The sequence below is a fragment of the Hyalella azteca genome, unplaced genomic scaffold, assembly GCF_000764305.2.
Source record: "Hyalella azteca isolate HAZT.00-mixed unplaced genomic scaffold, Hazt_2.0.2 contig16235, whole genome shotgun sequence".
NCBI classification, from domain to species: Eukaryota; Metazoa; Arthropoda; class Malacostraca; order Amphipoda; family Hyalellidae; genus Hyalella; species Hyalella azteca.
The window spans coordinates 45,116-65,416 of record NW_025946061.1 but is presented as its reverse complement, the minus strand read 5'-3'; the positions used below and the strand labels follow the sequence as shown (position 1 = coordinate 65,416).

Sequence of the window (20,301 nt, the reverse complement as noted above, 5' to 3'; positions counted from 1 at the left end):
AGTATAGTATACCATAGCATAGTTGTGTCGGTGCTGAAGAGATATCGGCGCCTATTGCCGATTCTTTTACTTTTGGTGACGTTTTCAGATCTAAGAAATGGCCCTTTAAACAAATCTTTTCACAACTTTCAATAACTGATATTATTATTATTGATGGCTGATATTTTTTTGTGTATGAATCAATTTTTTTACACTCCGGGAGGGAGGGATCGTGATGCCCTTGCATCAAAAGCTTTTGATGCCCCGTGCCCATTGCATCAGGCATCAATTAAGCGCTGAACCTGTTTAGCCTGTTTAGCCTCTTTAACCTGTTTAGCCCGTTAACCTGCCAAACCTGAATTACGCGGTAAACCCTTCAAGAGAGACAAAATTCATATTTATTAAACTTCATTATTGAAGTTTATGGCAAACTTCATTATTGTTATGTTTGCAAAGAACTTCCTGATCACAAACCCGTTCAAGATCTGTTGCTCACTTTTATCTTCACATAGCAAATAAAAATAATGATGAAGATTCAATCATACAAAGTTTGCTACGATTGAGAAGCGTACATATATATATCCCACACGAGTATATTATATATTTGTAAATCCAGTTATTATTTCATTTCTCTTACGTTTCGAACGGCGATTTTCGACAAATGCATCAACGTTTAAAGGAAAATTTTAAAGGTATGTAATCAAATAAATTCAAACACTTTAAAAATATTTCCTACAGGACAACAATAAATTATAAACAATTTTGAAGCAGCTTTCTACGTGCGAACACGTAAAAAACTCAAGGCGTCAGTTGCTACAGTCAATTAATAGGTACTTTATCAGCAGTGAAATGATTTAATCTTTAAAATTAAAGGCTTAAAATGTTATCTTTAATAATAAGCGACTGCAGTGGAGGATATGTTGTACATGGATGCAGTCTCAACACAGCTGGAGAAGCATAGCTTACAATCTATACTTGCTTAAAATACTTTTATTGGCAGCAAATGCTGAAAATGGAACTTACATCAATACTTTCATCAGCATTCAACAATTAAAATTTGAAATTATTCAAAATATGAGGAAAATATAATAATAAACTATAAGCAGCAGCAGCATAGAGATATTTATTCCTGAATGCAGTCTTGATGTGGCTAGAGAGGGACAAAGCTTGCAGTTAATATTTACCTCAAATAATTTTATTAGCAGTTTATATTTAAAATAAAACTTACATTAAATACTCTCATTATCATTTAATGTTCAAAATATAATCCTAAACAAGAAGCGGAAGGTGTGTTGTTTCTGAAAGCAGTCTCAAGGCGCTAGAGGAAAACTTCCACTTAAGGTGAAGGCTGAGAACTGCAAGACCTTGGACAGACTTGGGTACAGGCTACAAGATCATGAGTAATAACTTGCCAATCTGAGGACAGAACAAAGGGTTTTACACCATGGTTGCAAAAACCTTGAACTCAGAATTAGTGGCATCCTGACTAGTACGTAGTACAAACTTTAATACAGTCTTTATGGTGTGTCATATACTTTTATTATTATTTAGTGTTTAAAACAAAATCTTAAAAAAAGTAGATGCAGTGGAGGGTGTGTTGATGTAGCTAGAGAGGAAAAGTTTCCACTTAAACGTAATCCCTGCAATCAAATACATATTCTGACTAACTATTAATGTTAAGATAAAATTCTAAACAATAAGTGGCAGCTGCTATGGCAAATGTGTGTTGTTATTGAACATTTCAACGTGGCTATAATGGGAAAGCAATCTTTGGAGAAAAGTGTCTTACATTCTAAAAATAGTTTGAAGTTATTGAAGGAATGGGCATGACAATATGCATCAATAAGCCAAACTGAGCTGGAAGGACACCTTCAAAGATCATCACAGTCAACATAAAATATTGGATCCCAAGCATAGCAATATGATGAATTTTCAAGATCAAGATCATTTTGTATAGCACTCACCCCATGAGGTCATCAAACATGTGTTGTGTGGTGCACTTGAGCTGCCAGTTTTGTATAGCACTCACCCCATGAGGTCATCAAACGTGCCTTGTGCGGTTTGCTTGAGCTCGGCAATCTGGGCTTCAGTTTGAGCTCCAGCAAGCTCCTCATTGAGCTCCATAACTTCTAACAGGAACTCCTTATCCATGTCAATCTGTTCCACAAGGAGATATTTTTCACTGCAATTTAGAATCTATTGGCAATATCATGGAGGGGAATGGCAATATCATTATAAGATATTAGTACCTACTAGTACCTTGAAAAGAGCTCTGAGCTAGAAATTTGGACATCAAAATTTCATCAATAAGTTCATATAGAAACACAGCATAAGTAACCTGGTTCAATTGCTTGGTTTATTTGGGTTTGTTCTGTTGAATTGTGTCAATCAAGCATAGTTTGGGACCACTTAGATTGCTACTGAAAAAAATTAGCCTATTTTGGTAATGGAAAATAAACTAATTACATAATACAAGTGAGACTATAAATAATATGAAAATCAAGTATACCAGTATATAGAATATCAAGGAATCTTGTACAGAAACAACTTTTATTTGGTATTAGAGCGTATGATGGGTGTACGTAATAGAATGTACCTACACTACATATATCGCACATCAAGTAATCAACAAAAATCCTGAGGCAGTACCTATTGAAGAAAATACCATTAGTTATATACACAAAATTAAATGGAATACAATAGCACACATGATGTGATCAATAAATATTATGAGACAGTGATGAAATAAATCTCAATCAATTGACAGAGAACTCACATGATCCTCTTGCAGTGACAGGTTCTCAAGAGAGAGCAGGTATTGAGCTCTAGCGAGTGCTGAATTCAGCACCTGATATGCCTTGTTGATGGCGCTGGAATAGCTTGCTGATATTTCCTGTTCTTTCTGTGGGACAAAATTACTTTAATGCCTTCTTCAATTTATTTACACTCACAATTATAATTTAAAATTAAGATCAACCCCTCAATAAAAAAAAAATAATTTTTTTAACATGATGCAAACAATAGATTTTTTAGAGATGAGCTCATTCTTGATTCCTTGACTCTGTCAAAATTCTATTTAATATCTAGGTTTGAAAATGCTTGTACCCACCAGGCCACTTTATTAAAATGCTTGTACCTAATTTAGTCTACAGGCCTTTACTAGGTGAACAAACTTCAATACAGTTGGGTTAAAGTCAAGTAATTCTAGACATGATAGGTCAAATCATATACATGTATTTTGGATACAAATTTCAAATATGGAACAATTTTGAGAATTTCTAAGTGAGGGATACAAGTGAAATATCAGATTAAAATCAATACCTACAAAGTAATTGCGTTGGCACCAAAATTAATTAAAATACTCAATGGTTTGTATCACCTACTTTTGTAACTTGTCAACAATATTCAAATTCAAGATGTTGATAGTAACAAATTTCTGTCTAATGATGCCCCCACATATATATACCATACCTATTTCAGGAGGCTAAAATTCATTAATATTTGACTGGAAATTGGAATGGAAGAAATATCTGACTGGAAAAACTGGAAAATTCCAATGAGGTCAACACAGCTTGGAATAGATGGTTAACTTCACAATGTTATTGTATCATTTCCATGTATAAAAATATTGCTCAAGTTTCAACACAAAATCAAAAGAACTTCTGACAATAAATTGGAATTGCAGGAATAAAATAACAAAATTTACTAAATCAGCCAGAGAAATAAAGATGGTATACAGAATAAGAGTGTGATATTGATAAAAATACTCACAATGATCTCTCATTTCGAGACTCACTTCAGATGCTGAAGCAAACTTATCAGGATGATAAAGACGTTGAAGATTTCTAAACTGATTAGCAAGATGTTCACAATCACATAAAAATTGTTTTTCTACACCCAACAGTTCAAAATAGTTCAAGCCATCCTTTAAAGGCTGAATGATATTGCAAGATGGACAAAATCTCTCATCACCACTGAGCAGTTTCTGGCATTTCCAACAGTACACTTCAGTCCTTGTGTTTTTACAACAATGTTGTTTACTAATACTTATAGCTCTACATGATAACCAGCTGTGCCTATTTAGAGAATCGTGCTTTGACACTACTACATTTTGACACTTGAGCCCACAATTTAGTTTATTTACAGCCGTTGTTGACAACATATTCCCTTGTGAACATATAAGCCAACAATTAAAACTTGGTCTCAATAACTTTGAAAATATGTTCACACTAGGAGACATTTTTCCACGTTAAAATTCTCTGCAAAAAATGAAATAACAAGTTACATATTAAGTTGTATACCTATATGATACAAGTTATAATAAGTGCCAGAGCATAGCTCAGTGGCAAAATCTGTAACTAAGACAAGGTGGATCCAAGAGTTTCAGTTAGTTTAAATATATATATTTAAATATAAATATTTAAATATAAATATTTTACTATATATATACTGTCAAACGGGGTAAAAAGGGATGGGTGGGGTAAATCGGGACACGTGTCCCACATTTTGTAGAAATATTGTAGCAGCTAAACTAATCAAAATATTGCAAAACTAAAAATAGTGGCATAAACTTCAACATTTTTACTATCTATAATGCATATATAAAGCTAGTCCTGAAATCAAACATTTACTATCTCTAAAAAATCGCTGAAAAAAAGTGTGAAAAGTGCGATTTTGGAAAAGTACCTCTGCTAAGGTCTGGAGCAAAAAAAAATATTCGCTGTATTAAAAAATTTCACTTACATAAAAGTTGCACCCAGGTGTCGGCTTGAAATCGTAATAGATGGAATTGTCCTATCTCATTCCAAAAAAAATGGCAGCCATTTCAGCACGGCAGGGCTACTCGGGACACCCCCCTGGGGTAATTAGGGACACCCTTAAAAATGCATTTACAGCAGAACCTCAGTTAGCAAAGGTTCCAGGTAACAAAAAAATTGATTAACAACAAAGAATTTTGATTACATTCACCTTGCTCAGCAAAAAAAAATTCACTTATCGAAAAATTAGTGCATCATTGGTCGTCACAAAATTGTACATAGAATGCTATATATGGTCCCGTAAAATGGGGTAACTTAGACCGGCGGGGTAACTTAGACCACTTTTCGATTTTTTTACAAAAACCCCCACAACTCAAAAACTATTTGACATAGAAAAATTTTGTCAATGGGCATTAAAGGCCTAATACTGAGGCTACATAACACAATAGAAAGATTTAAAAAGTTTGCATATCTAATAGGTTAAAAAATTAAAAACGTGACCCACAAAAAAAAGCTATTATTTAAAGCCTGTCTGAGTACCCCCTCCAATTTTTTTATTTTTTGGTTAAATAACTCTCATGTTTCAATTCAAGTTTAATTTAGCTAGTAAGAAAATGGCATCATTTATAAGAAAAAAAGTGGTCTAAGTTGCCCCATTTTACAGGATAGAATTGTGCACCGGGCATCATAGAATGAAAAGTAATTGACCTAAACTATGATTTATTTCTCCAAAACATATGATGGTTGTCACTAAAACATTATTTTCTGTTTCAGGTATGTTTTTCACAATCTTTTTTGTTATAGTGAAATCACTTGACTCGATTAAAATTGTGCAAAATTACAAAGAATCCTGTAAGCTTACAGATACAGAAGAAATGCTACACAGCTGCTGATATGAAGCTTGCAGTGGACAAGGTAATTGTCAATGCTCAATGGCATGTCCATGGATACAGTATTATTAATATGGTAATTAATGAATACCTTTGGTAATATCATATCAATAAAGGAAAAACAAGTAAAAATCACAGAAAATGTCATTTATTTTACATCTACATCATCTACAATGAAAGAGGAGGACTTCCGAGTACTGTTAGCAATACATGAGTACACTCTGCATGCTTCAAACATTTTAAAATTAACTTTTATTGCAAGTGTCCTCAGTGTCCTGGATTACCCTGTTACCAGGGGTAAATCGGGATGGTTTTATTTTGCGTCTGGCACCTTACGAATAGCATATGGAATTTTTTTTAATATGCCATTTGATAGCCCTTATAAAGAGCTATAAAATGAGCCTAAACTTGTTTCTGAAATGTTTCATGGTAAGAAGTTATTAAAAAAATGCTCAAAACCGTCCCTTTTTACCCTGTTTGACGGTAAGTCTGTGAATATATTAGGAATCCTTTAAGTATACTTGTATTTGCTGATTTCAAGTGGTAAATAAATTAATAGGTGATTAAGTTAAGAGACAGTTTTAGACACATAAAAACTAATTCCAACACAGCTGAGCAGCTCTTTCCAAGCTGTGTGCAAAAATTAAAATTTTCTTAATTAAAAGCCTAATAGCTCTTAATTAATAGCCTAATTAAGTAGTGTTCAATATTCAATAGTGTTCTAATTCTGAGCTGTGTTGTATTCAGTATTCCAAATTTCCAATAGTGCAAAACAGCTCACACAGCAATCGGAATTCGAACACAAGAGTGTCGGAATTACGAATTAGTAGAGTTTGAAGTGCGGCTGGAATTAGTCTTACAAAATGCCAAATTTAGTAACACACAGCATTCGCCGTTCGGAATACTGAATATATGGATTTGGTATTTTTTTTTATAATTTGATTTGAAGGCTTCGGGTATGCAGGTAGCACACCTCCCAGCCTGAGCACAACTGGGGGTTTTGGACACTTCACTCGACTTCTAGATCTCTTTACCTCCTAGCTAGCACTTTCACAGCCAGTGTGGCAGTAAATTGTGAAAAGAAAATTAAAATTAGGCTTTTTTATTCACAGCCTGGTCACCACATTGCAGCTAAGCAGATATTGACCAAAGAGATGGATGCCAGCAGTGCGTTTCCTCATTGGGGCATCACCACCTCCAAGAGCTGAGGACAGCTCCCAGGTAGATGAATAATATTAAATATCAAGTCCTTACTTTGCTTAATAGCCTAGAAATCTTGAATTTAGAGCCTGGTCCTGTCTTACCCCAACCTGGTCGGGCTGGTCCCATACCCATCTTACCCCAACCCCAGTGGGGTAAGATGGGATGGTGGGACTAGCCCAGTGCCCACTTTATTTGCTTTGTACAAAAAAAGGGTTCAATTTCAAAAAGTCTGAGTTGAGGGATAGAAGTCCATTGCACCAAGTTACCAACATACCATTTGGTAAATTGGTAGGTTCAAGGCCTGTCTCTTATACACATCTAGATGTGTATAAGAGACAGTTTTCCAATCATGCACACTGATAGGAAGTTGGACATCTGGCTCCCTCTAAAAGATGGTGATTCTAAGGCAATCAGCTGGCGCCAAGGATTAGTGCGCACATTCAAATCACTAACTTTCCCAAAAGGAGAGCTCTTGATACCCTGAGCAAGGCCAATTGGATCCTTCAGGAAACTCAGAGCATTAGGTCCCTGAGCCTTCACCAAAATGGTCTGACCAGAACCTGCACTCCGAAAATTCGAATTTGATGGCAACTTTGCCACCACTCAACACTGACTGCCATTGGGATGTTCATGTCCTTGTACTGATGCACCAAAGACCGGTAGCCTCTTGCTATTCACAGCTGCGCGTTTTGCTCTACTGCCAGGAAGACTTTCACTTTAACCACCCGAGTTACGGTTCCTGCGCTTTCGAGCAGAAACGGCAGGGGTAGCCTCAATGATGCTGTCACTGTCTGGGTCTGAGTTCTCAACAACAAAGACTCCAGAAGCTACACCACCACTCTCCATCATCTCAACCAACTCACCAGTCTCCACCACTCCAGATGACTCTGGAGGACCAAAACCTGACCCAGCAAGCATAGTGGCAAAGCAGAGAGTTTTTACCACGTTTTTCTTAGCTCGCTTTCGTGTCTGTCTGTGATGATCAAATCTTGCAATCGATATTTCACCAACTTTCCCACTAGCTAGCACTCTGAAACTTTTAGGGAAGCTCAGCTCCCGATAACAATACAATAATCAATAATTTGTTGCACGTTTCCAGGCGTATTTATTTCCGAACCTTTCTTTATTACAGCCACGCACCCAGATAAATACGGGAACAACAATGTATCCCCTCGAATACAATTTTCTACAGAACTTCGAAAAGAATTTTCTTTCGTGCATTTGCGTGGCCAACTGAAATAAAATGAATATTATGTAGGATGGTTGACCTTTGTGCACTAGTTATAAACTCTACAGGAACTCACAAGCAAGGGTTTGGGAACCTTTAAATGCACGTCATCCTCAAGAGGATATTCGTGTTTAGACTGCGTATATCGATGATACGCTGCGTATCATCGATACGTACATCAAGTCAAGTAAATTGGCTCGCAACAACGTTTTTCATGTGTAGCAACGGACTAAAAAGGAGAAAATATAATACTTTAAAAAACTAAAAAGTAGAAAATAAAATGTGTAAAAAAAATTTTAAAGACCACGTTTTTCATGTGGACTCAAAAGTAGAAAATAATTTTACGGCAGCTACTGATCTCTGTTTGCTTTCATTCTCTTGGTCTTTTGTATTTCAGTTAAAATATTTTACAACATCTAAAACGAAAAACGTGGGGCGCATATGTATTTAATTGTTTGGTGATTACTTGATATAATGAATATGATGGTTCATTGAACATTTGACAAGTGTAGGTATTGCTGATATATCTGATTTGAGCAAATTTTGTTATTTACTGTTGGTATATTGATTTATCATGTTTCATCCAATATAGGTAGTTTGAAATGTGTATAAGTAATTCAAGCAAGTAAAGATATTCCTCTGAGGGAGAAAGCCAGTCGTGTTTTATAGAGAAATAACTTGAAAATGATTATTTTAAGCAAGTGCAAAAGCTAATACTTTAAAATTAAATTCACCGGTTTTTAGAGAGCTCAAATGACAGACGTGCTATCGCCGTGAAAGCAACTGACTTTCTCCATGGATTTGGTAAATTGGTAGATTTGCATTCAAAAGGCTTTTAAATAAAGATGGGTACATTTTGTGATGTTTCATTGTTGCTTGCGCGTAGTGTGGTGTTGTGAGAGTGACGCAAGCGGTAAGCAAACAGAACTCGAGTTGCGCACTTGCGCATACGGTGATTTTTTATAGCCATTCATTTTTTGATACGTCCTTAATGTGTCGGAATATACCGCGTTTATTATAGCTACTTTCCAGTTGGGAGTGTTCCATGGCAGGCATACATCTAGATTTAGTAGATTATAAATATAAGATTACTACAAATAAACTACTAGTACATATATATAAATGAAACAAAATGATGTTTTATTGACCTTACCCGGAATACTCAATGCATCACATATCTGCGACTGCGACCTGCTGTCATTGATGTACGGTCAGTACTGACGATCAGTCGATCACTGTGCTTGGCCAGCTTGGGGTGCGAGGCGTCCCAGATAGCAGGCACGGCTTGGATCATGGATGGAGCTGATCAAAGCTTCGACATCCAACCTCGACACGACCAGGCGAGTGGCGACCTCAGGGGCAACTACACGGCTGACGGCATACGCGCGTGCTTGGTGCGTAGTTGGTGGTGGACTGTTTGCGCAGTTGCGCTTGTATATCTAACTAAACAAATCTACAAGCTTCGTCCTTCGAGCCTCAGCACGTGCTAGCGTGAGCACCCGTCTTATCTGGCCACCCCTATGGGATTGTTTGAATATAATATGGTCGCTTGCTCGCTTCAGCACGCTTACGCTAGCGTGCGCTTTCTTTTCCTGCCTGGCTGACCCTTTTACGAGTGTAGGACTGACACTGTGACACAACCACACAAGTAAGAAAGACCAGACCCCGATCCGGCCTACCGTAAATTTCGATTTTCATTTTCTAATATTGTATGATGGAATATTTTTATATATTGAATATCTGACAAATATATATCGATAATACATCGAATATATGTGATCTTTTTGATCGAAAATTAGAAATCAATCAGTTTAAATATAAATATAAATCAGTTTAAAATATAAATATAAAATGCTGATCGAAGTGAAAGTATACCAAACCCAAAGTAATGCCGGGACTGAAGAATGGGCCAAGTTCTGCCTGTCGCTGATTTTTGTAACTCTCCTGGCTTGTACATATGAGATATCAAAACTTGTATTTGACAAGATCTTTTCAAACTGACGTTGAATTGAATAACTACTGTGTTTTCACCAGGTCCGTGGTGGGATGTTTTCACTTCAAGTCTGAACATATACGGCTGCATAACATTGTCTAGTCTTTTCTTGAACGCGTTCATAATCATAGCGTCGGAAATTGTTAACTACAGAATTGCATCAACCTCTCCTATTTCGGCAGCAGATTTAATTAAATTGGGCTTAGTCGTATCTTGCCAACTCCTTTTGAGGTTGGCAAGAGGAGTTGGAGTTTACAAGGTAAACCATAAAAATATCTAAGGAGAAAAGAAAGACTGATTTGTATTTAAAACAAATTCATGCAACCTTGATATGCCAACAAAAGCGCCTAAACCTGTCAACTTACAACAAAAAAACTTACCAAGCAGTAATTGAAATCAATGAAACACAAATCGCCCTGCACAAGGTATATACTGCTCTCAACTCGCCACTCGCTAATAAAACATTTATTATGAATACTAGGCGTTGTCCGATACGTGAATACTAGTCAGAACTACGATTCAAGGCAATGCGGAAGTGTAATTGAGGAAAATTTTGGGATGCATTGTCGCACTCTTCAAGTAACTTATAAACATTGAAGGTTAGGTACAGTCCCGGAAACTAATCTATCAAATGCCTGAAGGCAAACCATTCTATTTAATGGGAATGTGATAGATTCCCATTCCCACATAGATCCGCCAGGTCCATAGATTCCAATCGTACCTAAACTCCCTTAGAGAGACCTAACCAAATAGCGACGCACATTCTGCCATTGTGCGGGTCATCCTGAACCAATTCGGTGTGAAACAAGATCATATCAGAGGTACGTGCAGAAAGAGCGTCTTTATTTGGACAATATGATCCATCCATTGCAGCTAGAACTGCAGAAATAAAATTGCAGTCGCTAGAACTGGAGAAATAAAATTTCAGTCGCTAGAACTGGAGAAATAAAATTTCAGTCGCTAGAACTGGAGAAATAAAATTGCAGTTGCTAGAACTGGAGAAATAAAATTGCAGTCGCTAGGACTGGAGAAATAAAATTGCAGTCGCTAGAACTGGAGAAATAAAATCGCAATCGATTCTCTATGCTCGATTGGATCGTTGTTACATCGATTGCAATGATCGCATCGTTGAGTTGACATAGACACAAATTCCTCGTTCTTCTCTTGCTGCAGTTGCCATTCGACGCTGCCTGTAAAGTGAAACACAACTCACGTTTAGAAATTGAAAATCAAGCTTACAAATAAAATGTAAATTCTCTAATCGATTTCGAATTTAGCAAAACACGGCCATTTTAATATTGCATAAATTAATTAATTTTAGTTTTCATACGCAGTGGAATACAGGTTATACATGAGATAAGGTAATAATTTCAATAACGGTTGAGGTATGGAGAGTAATTTTTGTGGAAAAAAAAATTTAGACAAAATTACCAAAAATATTCTAAACTATAAACAATAAATAAAATAGATATTCGTCAAAATAGGTTCAATTTATAGCATCAAAGTTCCAGACTCCTGAAAATAAATTTATCGCGCACTTTTTTTAAAAGCTCGGCTGTATCTTCAGAATTTTCAAATTTTGATGTCCTAATATCAGCAAGTGATATTTCAATAAATTTAGAACAGAAGTTTCGAAGAAATTTGTCTGAAATTTCATAAATTTGTGGACGACATTACTGAAATATCAAACATGAATGAGACTGAGTGAGAAGAACATATCCAATGTACAACTTCTCACCGCGAGGATGAGGCAGAAACTCGTAGCCAATCTCATACCACGCGAAGGCCCCAAACACAGAGGTCGTTGGGTACATCCTCTTGAAAATTTTCAGCTCAGTGTCAGGGTTTATTTTCATCCTCCTTATGAGTGGTACAAGTAAATCATCAGTAGATATTATAACGGCAGCAGCAACTGCGTTAGTTTTACTCAAATGCGATGCATTGTCAGAAACAAATTATCTGGCAGCTAAAGCAATATCGAAATTGTGAACATTTAGTTGGGAAAAAGTTTGCAATTAATACACGCATGAATTAGAAAAAGACAACACGGAATATGGACAGCGTCAAGTGAAAGGAAGCAAGTGTTGAATAATGAATAAGATCTACGATAATTAACGCGCTGATTCCAGAACTTCTCACATACTCGAAGTGATAAGATAAACTAACTCGAGTTATTGACAACCAGCTTCGCGAGAGTAGTTTCTAGAGAGCTGACAAGCAGTTAATTAGTATCAGTATAAATATTAATAAGATAAATAACATCGTTGCTTACCTCGTTTTCTCGAAGTGGAGGTCGTCTAATGCTGGTGACGAAGAAGGCAACACTGGTCTTGCAGGGATCATAGAACTTCAGGAACTGAAAATAAAGTCAATAAGAAACGGACAACCGCAAAGCATCGCACCGTCCTGATATTAATCGATCAAATTCACACCTCCAGAGCGACGGTTCCATAAGTGAGGGCATACTACCCAAATTAGCAGTGAGTTCGCAACTCAATCGGCTAATCACTAATTCTACAGCTATTCAAGCTAAACCTACCAATCAGCCTCTATGTGTACTTAGGTCGCTACGTATATTTGGGTCGCTACGTGTACATGGTAAGACTCCCACAATGAGGAGACGCTGAGGGTAATGGGGAAGAGGGAGCAGGCGATGAGACGCTGGACAGACTGGAGGGGGTCCCCGCACTCGAGGCAGGTGGCGCTGGGGAGCGTCCGACCCTAAAAGTGTAGGACGCCAGGGAACTATAACGGCCTCCCGAACTGAGCTGGGATAGGGCAGATCGGTTGGGGCGAGGGAGCGAAGCATCTCCTGATGCAATCGGTGGAGGTCGGGTCGCAAGAACAGTGTTGTTCTCGGCGGACGCCATAGCTCGGGAGGCGACCTCCCTGCGGAGGGAGCGCTTAGCTTCTCCATAGGTACCGTTGGCATGATGCCGTATCAAGAAAGGGCGCAACAAAGTGGCCAAATCTCGACATGAGGGAGGCTTTCCTGGGACGGTCCCCGACGGGAGCAGAGACAATGTGGAACGAATAACGAGTGGGCTGGAGTGCGCTGGCGAGGAACTGAGCGCAAGCCACGTCCAGGTGAGCGGCAGGAGGAGAGCGCCAGTCTCATTGTGGAGATGGGCAATTGGGGCCATTTTGAGGCAGCCAGTGGCTAATCTTTGAGCTGTGCTTTTGATAGTTTGGAGGCTTTCTATTGTAGTGCATGAGGCAACAGTGTAGCAGATGGGGCAGCGTAGTTAAGGGCTAGGCGCATGATTGTCCGGTAGGTGGCGAAGATATCCTCCTTGAAGAAACCCCAGTAGGTGACAACCAGGGCTTTTAGAATTTGCAGAGAGCCCGTCACTTTTGTGGCTATAGCTCTAACGTGAGGTAAAATGGGCGTCCCATGTAACGACTAGGATTTTGTGGGTTTTGTCTAGATCGATGATGCCGTTGCAGATTGTTTCTGGAGGGTGAGTGCGTAATTGATGGGAGTCCGGAGTGAAGAGCGTGACGGATGACTTGCCGGTGCCACGGCTAGTTTCTTGGAGGCAGACCAATCGGAGACGTCCCGAATAAATCCAGCGAGGTCAGCCTCCGCAGCATCAAGCCTAGAGGCAATATTGGAGACCGGTACTGGAATGTCTGAGATGAATTGGTTGAATAGGGCATGGTAGATAACCGAACCTTGTGGGACTCCTGAGTGAATTTGTTCTGAAGGGAAATAGCGTACTGAGGTGAAGGCAGGATGCCAGCCTACCTTTCAGATAACAGCACAGCCAGCGGACCAGATTGTGGTGGAAATCCAAGGCTGCGACCATGCTAAGAAGGAAAGGGTACAGATAGGTCGACCGTAGCTGCCACTGTGCAGGCTGGGGGCCGTCGTGAGTTTCGTGGCCCGGTTTGAGGCCGTGTTGCGAGGGAACGGTGGACAGGGATGCCGATATGTGCGGGAGTAGGAGTCGTTCCAGGATCTTGACTGCTGGGCAGAGGAGGAAGATGGGGTGGTATGAGGAAATCTGGTTACCAGTCTTACCAAGCTTGAGGATAGGAATAATTATTAATTTTTCCAGATAGCTGAAATAGAGGCCGTAGAAACATAGATGTTAAAGAGGCGGGTAAGGAATTGGAACCCGTGGGGGCCAGGGTGCTTGAAGTGGAGGACCGTGAGGCCGTCTGAACCCCAGGCGGATAAATGGCTGGCAGCTCCGCTGACGAGCTTTACCATGTCGTAGTAGAGAAGCAAGGAGCGAAGGTCGGAACACCGCTTGTGGGTCCAGGTATTGCACCTGGAGTACAGAATCTAGTATCCTCGCCACGTTACCGGGAGGGTGCAGACTGAACAGAGGCGCGGGCCGGGGTTGGAGTGGAGACTCTCGGCTAGGAGAAGAAGATCGAGCAGGAAGAGGTGAGAAGGAGGTATTGCATGGGGTGGTTCAAGGAGGATAAGCTGCCAAAGAAGTGGGTAGGTGGGGCAGACCGACGTTACCCGACCCTAGCGGGTGATCCAGACCTGACCCGAACATCGCGCCACTCGCTCCAAAAGCTCATTTCGTGTTATAATGCCTGGTCTTGATGATAAATGAAGCAAGAGTTTTCCATCATGAATATCACATCAAACTAGTCTGGCAAAGCAGTATTTCTCCTTAACTAACTCACAAAGGTTGGCATATATTTTTTGGATATAGAGACAATAACGCACTATGTATACCTACGCCTTAAATTTTCAAGCATTCTGGAAGCAATTATGTCAGCTGGAGCATGAATGTAGTTAGGCTTTTCTTAAACTGTTGAGCTCAGCAAGTTTGGGGGAAAAAATTTTTAACCTTCCACGCTTAGTTTGTCTCGCTTCATGTTCTGCTACAGACGCTTTCTGAAACTGAAATTCATGGCCACGAGCGAAGAGGGTTTGTGTAGACTGTAGACGCTATCGACAGAATTAGCTTTCAATTTCCAAATCAAGTTATCCCAGCTAGCAAAGATCAAATAAAAATTAGTTCGCTTCCACCTTGGAAGGTCAGACTGGAGATGCGCGTCTGCATGGTTACTCTTCGCTAGGCAAACTACGTAGAAAACAACGTTGATTACGAGTTTTTTTCGTCGAAACGTCGTTTAATCAATGTTACTTCAACGTCAGGTGCCTGGTAAGGCAAATCTTTAATTAAGTGCATGCATGATGTGTCAGTTTCTCGTCACCTTAGACATGACGTGTCATATTCTCGTTACCCTAGCTAGAGGCCTAGACAAAGCATGACATGTCATGTTCTCCTCTTCACCTTAGACAAGACATGACGTGTCATGTTCTCCTCGTTACCCTAGAGGTCTAGACATAGCATGACATGTCATGTTCTCCTCGTCACCTTAGACATGGCAGGACGTGTCATATCCTGTCCATCCGTGGGAGAGGGGATGATCACGCTTGCAGCCGTCACGTTCTCACCACACACCGCCATGCCGCGGATACCTGAATATTTAACTCAGGTCTTATGATTATGCAATAAACCTTTTCTTCAAGTTCGCATTAATTTTGGGTTGAAAGGTTATAGGGAAACATTATGCGAATAACGGCAACGGGGAACGAGTAAATTGCTGTTGGTTGCATCCGGTGAAAATGAAACAATTTATATTTTCGATAAAGCAATCAATGATCAGGAAGAATGAGTCGCAAAGAAAAACGTTGTAACCGCTCAGAGTAAATATATACATAAAAATTTTAGCGAATTACACGAAAATAAAGTTCGACCTCATGATATGAGCCTTTGTTACACGAAATTGCAAGAAATGAATAGGATTTTGTCCAAATATCGATTCACTTATGGCTATATTGTCGGTCATTTTGAAAAAAGGTATGTCAGAGCTACGTGCAGAAAGTTTGTCACTATTAGGACAGCATGACCCTTTTTTTCTGAGCGTAGGCGCACGCATGTATGCAGAAAGTAAAGCAATCTTACAGTTTTTACATTATTATTAACATAAATTCGCGTTTTCACCATCAACATCAAGTTAGAAGAAAGAGCAAAATTCAAAAATGAGCGTAAAAATCTAAGAAAAAAATTTACAGATTAATAACTTACTACTTCCTGACGGATGCTCTATGTGGTCAAAAGGCATGCCCCCCACCACAGCCACGTTGCCTTGCTCTCTGCTCAGTGAATTAAACGTGAGCCGAGAGCATGAAATTCGTGCGCTGTATATATATATAGCTGTATTCAAATTGGATGGATATTCAATTTGCTTTAAGTAAGGAGTTCCGAGTTATGCTCACTTTTTGATAAGCTGCTCCAAGTAAGGCTTAAGGTTCGTGTGTCTATCGTCAAAAACCAGCACGGCTCTGACCCGTTCATCTACTGGCAAACATCCATTCCACGTCACCAAGTCTTCCGTAGAATTTGACGAGTTGGCGCTCTGCAGAATCAAGGATAAACTTGTGATATTTCTTAATCGCAATATAAATATTCACATTAATTCATTTTATTTTTAATCCCGTCAAATCTGTACAGAGTAGACCAGAAGAAGCCGTTCTTGCATTTCAATAGAACCTCTCCGTAAAAATTCAAACGAAAATCCAACTTGTCACTGAAAATATTGCACAAACCAGCAGAACTAGCTAATCTTCTAACAGCAAAATCAAACGATGCTTATTAAACATTGCTCTTAAGATGCATGAAGCCAATCATCCTTAAGGGAATATATATATCTTGCTCTAAGTATGTCCAACATACGTATAATTTCTAGCTTCATCTACCTAATGAGATAGATGAGGAGATAGTTTCTGAATCTTTTTAAATATGGTAATCGTCTTTAAAATCTGTTGGCATGCTTCTAGCCTGGGCACCAAATGGCCTTAATTTCAGTTTTTCGTGAATATTTGTGAACTGATATCCTGAGACCGCGATAGGTGAACCGTGAATTATCGTGATATTAATGCGACTGTTAAATTAGCATAGGGCTTTCGTACAATAATAACATTAATATATAGTCTATAGGACTTTCAGGGATGATCATTGAATTGTTATAAGCTATTATTCGACTCGAAATTATCAAAAAGTCACGTACCTTTTGCTTCTCGCCTATTTCCAGTGAACGGAAAGTGACTCCAGGAATGTTTGGGACACAGATGATTTCGAATCCCTTCATCTCGTGCATGAAATCTACATAGCTCGGACCAACATTCCACCTCAGAACGTTACGGCAGAGAACACAATTTAAGCTGGCCTTCTCCTGCTGAGCTCTCAACATCTCTTGCTGCAAGGATTGAACAAAACTTGTGTCTGAGTTGATTTCTGAATTTGAAGACTGTGGCACTGATATGTCCAGGGCAGCAGGTGTTTGGTCCAAAGACTGGTTAATACTTTCAGATCTTTGAGCTTTGATTGCCGTTTTAGGAAGGAAAATAGGTTCTGAGGGAAGGGACATGTTTGGGCACTTGAGAGAGCCACAAAACGACAGGTTATGATCTACAGTTCGATTATGAGGTAACACTTCATCAGAATAAAATATGCCTCCTTCGCATTGCACTTCAACAATAGGGCATGTTGGCGGCAGAAGTTTGCTATCTTCCAGCATTCTTTCTGTGGGAAGGTTTATTATCAATATCTACACAGTCATCACAATAAAAATCATAAATTAATTTCTTTGAAGTTATTCATTTAAAGAATATGAATTTAGATATTGACAAGGCATGAGCATCGCAAACTGGGAATGTAACAAAGTATTTAGGTAATGTATTTGTATGCAACCAAATTAGCTTGAGAACAGTTTATTAATTTTGGACAGACAGTTGAAAACAAAACCATTGTCTGATTCTTAGCCTTTACTTGCTAAAAAATTATTTGAATTCAACTTGACCATCAAAAGCACATGTAAAACACATCCTCACATATAACACATACTGGAGTCAGCATTCGTCAAAACAACAGAATTGTACGATAGAATGAATTATTACCGACAATTCAAGTTCCCATTCAGCGAAAGAGGTATCATGTCAGAACATTCAATCAAGAAACGCTATTTACCAGCACGATTATTGCTCATGTAGTTAAGCACCAGACAGAATCTGGGTACTGATCGCCACTGTTGTGCCCATGAGCAAAGCCTTTCTTCCTGTGAGGTGTCACTTGCCTGCTGCAAGTAAAGGCATCCATGAATCTTTCTTTTGACGGGAAGGACAAAGTGGGATAGAACAAGGAAGCATATTCTAGGAATACTGACTGCATGTTTGAGCAAACAGTTCATGGCCTATATCAAGAATTGTATGACTATAACGTGTAAGTTCAATAGACTTCAAAGCCTAAGTAGTTTGTTTTTGCAGATATAAATGATACATGTAGCCATTTTACTCGTGCAACTGTCCATGTAGCTAATCTGACCATTGAACCAGGCAAAAGGACAGCAGGACACAATAATGTGTCAAATCAATACAGCCAAGTTCAAGATGAAATTTTCGAAGAAAATTATTTGTTGGAAACTCAATATAGTGTTATCACATTTTACTAATATAGGTATCATTTGGAGTTTGACTTGCATGCTCAAGTCACTATGCTTCCTGTTTTGAAGTAGAAAATTAATGTTTGGAATTTATTTTGATTCAGAATTAATTTCAACACACAAAATCAATTGCGTTCATAGAATTTAAGTTGATAAATTAGGCAGTAATGTCTCAAGAGATGTTCATCATAAGGAAAATTGGTAAATTAATCACCTGCAAAGGGGAATTAGAACTCATAAATATGAATTGCATGTTTTTTCGTCGCTGAAGTTCTTTGAGGCCAACAGAATGCCATAAGCGGCATATGCTCAGGAGGCGGCTCACTTGCACTGCTGACAACGCACTCAGGATGGCCTGGAAGAAACATTTGGCATTTCAATGACATTTCGTGTCATATAAAACTTTTAGGAAGGAAGCCAGCAGTTTATTCACACCTTTATCATACTACATTAATTAATACTTTGTGCCTATGTTCTAGTTGAAAGTTTGTGCTTTAATTTACTTAATTGAACAATTAATTTATCAAAATTAAACAATTAACTTGATAAAATTACATTACCAGCCGTTTCAAATCTTATAGCCAAAATACATTCCCTTCCCAGGCTTTAACACTGACCGTGTAGAAAAAAATGATATGGATTGCAGAACATTAACCAACATGCCACAAGAAGCACAGAGCCCAACCATATGAATACAGATACGTATTTAACCTACCGTCGCAACTTCAAGATTGGTGCTCATGAGAACCCCAACTTTCGTTGCAAGAGATGGTTGATCAGATTCCTTTTCCAGCACCAACTCCAGAGCAGCACTAGTGAACTTCTGGGAGTCTTCCATGGAATTATCATTAAGTGACATATTGTGAATTAAACTTAAGGGCAGCAGAAAGAATGATTAAGTACAATTGAAACTAATAGATGAAGAGTTTTATTAGATTTTAACTACTGATTTTAACCCTGTTTGGAGTCAAAGGACGATACAGAGACACATGGAGGACAATCAAGAGACGTAACGGAAACACAGAATCTAAACCTAATTCTAAAGGATACAATAGTGAAATTGAGTGAACTCCCCTGAGCGGTCAGGTCTTGTCTTTCCGTCGTTGTCTGTTAATAATTTACAGATGCGACCCATGGTCCACCGAGGACGTGGTTTATTCGGTGCATATATGATAACGATGTCTCGTATTTTAATTCGATCTTCCCATTTGGGCTGATAGAGATTAATGCGAGTTTCTCGCAACGAGAGAAAGCACTCATCGTACCATAAGTCTTTAAATTTGCCTAGAGCGTCCTGCTTAATTTCGAGGGTTTAAATTAGATCAGCACGAGCAGGCACATGTATGTTGAGGTCACCCACCAAAGCACCGAAAGTCAAGTTACTGCTCATGCTATACGGATGAAAGAATCAGGAGTTGCAATATATTAAGTCTCATCGCTGGTATCACGGTAAGGTGAACGATTATTGAACGCTTCCTGTGCGTAAGATATCAAGGTAAGAAATTAAAGTATTCAATTTTGTTTCTGCCAATGGATTTTTACAGAGTGTTTTAAGAACTCTCAGAAGGCGCTCCCAAGTGGCAGCAGCCCAAGGTGAATATAATGGGACACGGACACACGGTAATGCTTTACTTCATTTTTGGCCAAATATTCGGAGAAGCAACTATCTGAAAAAGGACTTTTTTGGCAGCTTGAACAAAGCTAGGAGCGTTATCGCTGAAGATGCTTTTATGCAGTCCAAACCTGTTCAAGAATCAAACGAAAGCAAAGAGGAAT

The 20,301-nt window shown here is 38.8% G+C and overlaps 2 protein-coding genes across 3 annotated transcripts; both read right to left on the bottom strand.

Moving 5' to 3' along the window:
* Positions 1 to 2,004: 2,004 nt before the first annotated feature.
* Positions 2,005 to 4,240, bottom strand: LOC108678942 (co-chaperone protein HscB). Its single transcript, XM_018167437.1, has 3 exons — positions 3,776 to 4,240; positions 2,756 to 2,881; positions 2,005 to 2,136 (listed from the first exon to the last, which is right to left on the bottom strand). The coding sequence occupies exons 1-3, from the start codon at positions 4,217 to 4,219 to the stop codon at positions 2,005 to 2,007; spliced, it is 702 nt and encodes a 233-aa protein (XP_018022926.1). The 5' UTR covers positions 4,220 to 4,240.
* Positions 4,241 to 11,044: 6,804 nt separating this feature from the next.
* On the bottom strand, positions 11,045 to 19,502 carry LOC108678941. 2 transcript variants are annotated; one of them, XM_047884809.1, is made up of 10 exons: positions 19,241 to 19,502; positions 18,740 to 18,880; positions 18,054 to 18,162; positions 17,095 to 17,609; positions 16,304 to 16,443; positions 16,113 to 16,180; positions 15,399 to 15,502; positions 12,323 to 12,406; positions 11,789 to 11,910; positions 11,045 to 11,240 (listed from the first exon to the last, which is right to left on the bottom strand). In XM_047884809.1, exons 1-9 carry the CDS (start codon positions 19,382 to 19,384, stop codon positions 11,890 to 11,892), a joined length of 1,326 nt encoding a protein of 441 aa, XP_047740765.1. In that variant the 5' UTR covers positions 19,385 to 19,502; the 3' UTR covers positions 11,045 to 11,240; positions 11,789 to 11,889. The 2 variants fall into 2 exon arrangements, with proteins under 2 accessions (XP_047740765.1, XP_047740766.1); XM_047884810.1 differs by having other exon boundaries at positions 18,054 to 18,159.
* Positions 19,503 to 20,301: the final 799 nt, after the last annotated feature.